This window comes from Phoxinus phoxinus (assembly GCF_949152265.1).
Source record: "Phoxinus phoxinus genome assembly, chromosome: 24".
Lineage (NCBI taxonomy): Eukaryota > Metazoa > Chordata > Actinopteri > Cypriniformes > Leuciscidae > Phoxinus > Phoxinus phoxinus.
In genome coordinates, this window is record NC_136899.1 from 14,844,097 (window position 1) to 14,850,297 (window position 6,201).

General features: G+C 36.0%; 1 protein-coding gene across 1 annotated transcript; it reads right to left on the reverse strand.

Annotated features, from left to right (window-relative positions):
- Window positions 1-17: 17 nt before the first annotated feature.
- On the reverse strand, window positions 18-6,071 carry LOC306992504 (myelin-associated glycoprotein-like). The gene is made up of 8 exons (XM_079601465.1): window positions 5,742-6,071; window positions 5,489-5,560; window positions 4,900-5,259; window positions 1,569-1,886; window positions 1,202-1,465; window positions 986-1,064; window positions 768-819; window positions 18-594 (listed from the first exon to the last, which is right to left on the reverse strand). Exons 1-8 carry the CDS (start codon window positions 5,764-5,766, stop codon window positions 385-387), a joined length of 1,380 nt encoding a protein of 459 aa, XP_079457591.1. The 5' UTR covers window positions 5,767-6,071; the 3' UTR covers window positions 18-384.
- Window positions 6,072-6,201: the final 130 nt, after the last annotated feature.

Consider the following 6,201-nt stretch of genomic DNA (forward strand, 5'->3'; position numbering starts at 1 on the left):
AAACAGTAGGCCTACTACCAGTATTTATTAAAAAATTGTCTTTATTCAAAAACCATTTGAGCATTTAACACTTCACAGGAAGTTCTTCTCAATAAGAAATAACTTGACTGCAAAAGGTGTTTAAGATCAGCTCTGAACTCCTCTGACTGAAATCGCTTTAATTTAAAATAAACTAGTTGTAATGAACAAATATACACAAAATTTAGCCTGAAAACAACATTGGTTAAAAAAGTTTTTATAATTAACTCTGTGTAAGGCGCTAAACTATAAATACATTTGCTCTGTCACCCTTTTGCCAAAAAAAAGTTTAATATTGGCTCATCTGTGACTAAAACATAAGCAAAAAATAACACAGTTCACTCAAGCCATTTATTCTAATGTAAACTAATCGTGGTTCATCTCCTTCCCTGGGCCTCTGACCTCGGCATATACCGTCTCTTCTCCTGAGACCTGGGCTGTGGTGATTTTAGTTTGAGGAGTGGAAAAGTCAATCTCTCCATATTGGACATCATTCTCATCCTTTGGCATCTCTAGCTCTTCACCCGACACAAAACCACCATTAGTATAAATGGTCTGCACTTGTTTTTCCTGACCCTGAAAGAGAAAACATAATAAATGACTGTTTATGTGGATCCACTGTCCTCGGTTTTTGGTTTCTGTACATAATAAACAATTATTGTAAACGGATGGTATTGATATTTGCTTATTATGGCACTTCCTATTTGAAATAACAGTAACGTCATCTGCTAAAAGAGTGTAAAACATACCTGATCTGAAACGTCGGTTTCCATAATAGTGGATGCCTTTACTCTTTGCACTCTGTATTAATAGGAAATGAAGAAATTCATAAAATACACAACTTATCACCATGTTGTGATTGTGAACACCAGATTATGTGTTTCAAAGAGAAATGACAGGTCTGAATTCATTTATTCAGAAGTCTGGTTGCTCTATTCCATACAATTCACCATCTAACTGTGCTTACCTTAGGAAAAGTGTTATCAGAAGAAATGTCAACAGAATTGCTGAAACTCCTGCTACACAGCCAATGATCAATGAGTGATCTAATGAGATTGAAAAAATAAAGCAAAATTAGTTGGTCAATAGGCTGTGCAGATCTTTTAAAAAATAAAATTCAATCATACAACTAGAGCTACCTATGATGATCATCAGACGTTTATCTGTACATAAATAATCTCACCTGCCATAATCAGCTGGATCTCTTCTGACCTCTGAATACCATGTTCATTATTTGCTATGCAGAAGTACCAGCCTCCACTGCTCCTATTTACAGTAAAGATCAGTTGTTCTCCTAAACCCAGCTGACTCTCATGTCCACGTTTGTGCCAGTAGAAGGTCATGTTATTTGATGGATTGGCTTTGCTTTTACAGGTCAAAGTCACATTAGTGCCAACAGAGACTGAAGCAGATTGATCGATGGTGATGCCAGTTTCTTTTGGAGGAACTTGAGGGCAAAATAGAAACTTCTTTAGATAAACTAGATGTTATAATACACATCTGAACATAATAATGCTAATGAAAGAGCAAAACTACTCTAAATCACTTACACAGGACTCGCAGCGTCACGGTGGTCTCCACAGTTGAGTCATTAGATGTTTTTCTTGGATATGTAGCAGTGCAGGAGATGTTCTTTCTGTGATCCATGTATGAAGCTTTGAAGGTCATGTTTGAAAACACTGAGAGGGTTTTATTAGGTTTCTCCTGTAACTGTGTTGTAATGTGGGCAGATTCTGGGATGTTAGACCAGGATATTGTAGGAGGGTGTTTGGGGCAGGGGGCTTCAGCAGAGCAGCTCAGACTGACTGTTGTTTCCTCCATCACTGCTTTCAGATCAGTGGGTTGAAAGATTAGAGGTTCTGGTGAATCTACAGGGCAAAGTGTAAACGGTATTGCTGTTAAATTTAAGGAAAACATACAACAGCTATATACATACTCTAAAAACACAATCAACACACAGAGAGGATATAATCAGGGATTAAATAAACCTACCAATAAATGACCATGCATGAAACCAAGTCACATTCACAAAAATATTATACATCCACAAAAAGCAAGTTATGTGCACACAATAAAATGATGTATTCATAAAAGAATTCCAAATCCAAAACACAATTAAAAGACAAGCTGTGTACAAAAAGTTGTGAATGTTTACATTTTAGTTTAGTTTATTTTATTATTTGAATTTGCAATTATTTTAGAATTGTGTGCATATTTTCATGATAAGTCCATTCACTCTGCGGCCATATTTGCAAGGATTTTTGGCCGTTTTTTTGCGCATTCAAGATCAAGCCCTGTTTACTTGCCATCTTGCTCATAGGGGTACTTGATTCCAAGTTTTTTGGAGTCGACTCTGACTCTCACCAAAGGAGTTAATGGAATCGTTTCCTCGAACTCATGTACTTTACATCAAAACAGAGTCAGGAATATAACAAGATAGCAGGCATTGTGTCATTGGTTAGGAGATGCTGGTTAGGCATGACGAAGATGATAAATTCAAACAGTCTTCATTTACAAACTCAAATAACTCAAGAATACAGAAACAGGCAGAAGATTTAATTAACCAAACTACACTTACATGTTGACAAGAACCGACAAATAAACAGAGAACAAAGAGGAACTTGAATTCACAATGATAATGAACTAAATGCCAACTGGTGAGCTTGTTAATGAATGTTCATGACAACTAATGACTTTTGGGAAACTAGAACAAAGGACACAAGGGGAAAAAACTGGGGCCTTTTACACAACACCGTTTTCCACTAAAAACGGAAAACTTAATGCGTTTTGGTCGTTCATTTACACGACAATGACGGTTTGGGCCTGAAATAGCAAACTTTTGAAAACGAGTTTCAAAGTGCAAGTTTTTGAAAATGATACCGGTTATCATCTCCGTGTAAACTTCAAAAACGTGAATCTGTGAAAACGTTATTACCGGTAAATGCGTATTATACATTTTACGTGTCAGTTGCACGCATAGACAGTATATAAGAGGGTTGCACGTTTGGCGCGAATGCTCTGTAGAAGAATGCATATGTGCGCAGGCGCGTAGTTTCTCTTTACAAAGAGACATCGCCCGCTACTGACCTGGCAGCATAATGCAGTGTTTTTAATCGGTTTCATGAATCTGTGTGAATGGGGATCATTTTGATAATGTTGTCATCTGTACAAAGATTATTATACATTTTTTTGTCATGTAAATGTCCAAAAAAATGAAACTAACCACAAACAGGACGTGACATTGTTTTACAGCAAATTTGTAAGAAAAAAAAATTCCCTTTATTAAAATAACACACTTTTAGCATGACTATCCAAATTAGTCCAATGTAGAGAAATGATTTGTGTGCAAGAGCTGAACTTGACAATTGGGTTATTCAGAGTCAAGGAATCAACTCTTTTAGAGTCGACTCCTTATTAATTGGACGTTGCAATTTCTTCCATTCATAGTAATACGAGTACACCATCTTGGTATATTTAAAATCTTTGGATGCACATCTAAGCAAAATGTTTTTGGATGTACTTCTTGTGACTCCAAACTTTATGAGGACATTTTTGATAAGGAAGCATGGGATTTGCATGTGTCTCATAATTCATCCTGTTAGACACATTTGTGCTGTAAATGAAAACAAATGCACAAGCAACCTCATGGACAAGTTCATTCCCCTAGTCAGGCCAAATAATGTGAATCAGAAAATTGCATGCTTCATTATTAACACTGTCCTCATAATGTGTTTTTAGTCACAATAAATGATAACAACTTAGAATAATGATCCATCATTAATAGGTCTATGCAGGATGTAATGCAGTACAAAACTACATTAACACTTCAGCTATAGCCTACTATTAACTAATGTGGATGGACCCTTATTCTAAAGTGTAAGGCTACCTAACGAACTACTATCCAAAACATTTGACTTTACTTAAATACGCATCCCTTTCTTTGTTGTAAATGTTTAATTTCAATTCTGATTAAGTCATATTGCACAAAAGTTGTGCAAAACCGTGCTCCTTGAGTCCTGGCTGAGTAGTGCGATGGATGTGTGGGAGTAGAGGAGCAGTTGGGCATCTGTGGATTGTGTTTTGCGTTTTTATGAATATAGCCTATCATTTTATTTTGCACATTGTTTTTTGTGCATGTGAATTTGCATGCGTGCATCACCTATTATGCATGAATTATTAAAGTCACCATGAAATAAAAAATTGTATCGAATATTGCAGTGTTTATTTAATTGATTTATCCGTGGAGCCTATTTTTTTTTTTAAGCATGTGCACTTTGTAATCTTTAATCAAAATAACTTTCACTCCCTTGTGCAGCAACATCAAATAATACAGATATACAAATATGGTGCACTTCCATTAGGCCTACTTACGAATAAACTGCAACACACAATATGGTGGAATATGTCCCACCTTCTAAATAAGAGTCAATCGCTGATCGGTAAAGTCATTGCCGGGTTCTCCCATAGAAACCTGAGACTCGCTTAGGACTGCATATACGCTGTGCCTGGTCTGGCCTAAACAACAAGCTTTTTAATGCTATTTGAGCATAAGAACCGCATTTATTGGATTTTGTTGCGGATTTGAAATATGCAATTGTTTGTTCGGACAACAGTTTTTGAGATTTCAGGATTCTCCCATTCAAATAGATAGGATTTGGTCTTGGATGCTCGAAATAATTGACCGGAGTTGCAGCAAATACGGCCGCTGACTGAACAGACTTTCCTTGAGAGGGCCTTCTCTTCTCTGATGAGGACACTGTTATTTAATTAATTTTTCATTAAAAAAAAATACTCAGCCCTTCACAATCATAATTCATAACCAGGAAGTAATTTTAAAATGTCACAACAGATTAATATAGTTTTTAGTGGAGCCCCACTCACCTGAGACAGAAATGTAGATGGGATTCTGATATGTGTATTTCCAATCCCGTGGCTTTATTTCCACCCTGAAGTAGTAATTGTCTGAATGATTGTTCATGACATCATAGAAAACGGTGGTACATTCACGCCGACTGAGATTTCCAGTTATCTCTATACGACTGAATCCTCTGCTGATGTTTGTACTTCCATTATAAACTACCAAACTATCTGAGCTGAGAAAAGCATGATTATGCTTTATCCAGGCGCCAAATATACTTGTTGCAGTCTTCAGTTCGTTCTCTGGCACTTCAAATGTACAAGGTATCTGCACACATGAGCCGCTCAGTGCTGCTATTCTGCTTGGCAATTCTGCATTATACACTGAAAACAGAAAAACAATATAAACACCTTAAAATATATTGTTTTGCAAAATGAGTGTAATACAGGGTACAAAATTAAAGCTAAATGTATTTTCTTACAAAATACACAACTTCTGAAAAGAAAGTAACAAACATACAAAGGCACTTTATAATATCGTTTCACATAATTACTGAAATACAAAATGTTTTTGATTATTTTCATTTTAGTTGTACAGCAATAGCTGTCTCACCTGAAGATACCAGTACAAGTTCACTGGAGAAGAACAGAAAAACCATGAAAGGAAAGACAGACATCTCGAGTGCTGTAGGCACAAACACGAAAACATGAGTTTCCAATCTACAAAAATGCTTCACACGGATGTCTTTTTCTTTTGACTCTTAAAAAGTTATATTTTCTGAATTATATTTTAATGTGAATCATTTTTAATTGGATAGTCACAAATGTGCTTTAAGAGAGACAACAAAATGATAGAGAAGCCTCACCTACTACAGCAGTACAGTCCGTCATTCATTCAGAGTAAAACAAGTCCAGCACGATTTCCTCACAGAACTACGGATCTCTGTGATCTGACTACTAGTCTTCAGACAGAGAAATGATGCAGAGGTTAACTATTTCCAGGAGTCCCCATGTGTGCTTTCAAAAGGTGAAGCAATTAATATTACCATAATAAAATGAACCAAATGCCCAAGTCTGTAAAACATGGATATAGACTATCAAATGACCTTTTACATTTAAATTATTTCTGTACTTCAGCACGAGAATATCATATAACAGTTTTTTTTGTTGTTGTCTACATTTAACAATACTCTGTTGCACTTCCTTATGCAAACCTGTTTATCAACCCATCAGGACAACAGAGAAGCTTTAGTACAGAGTTAATGATTACTGTTCTGAAATAATAGTGCATTGTATCATAGTGGTTAGTATGGAAGCTTGATATAA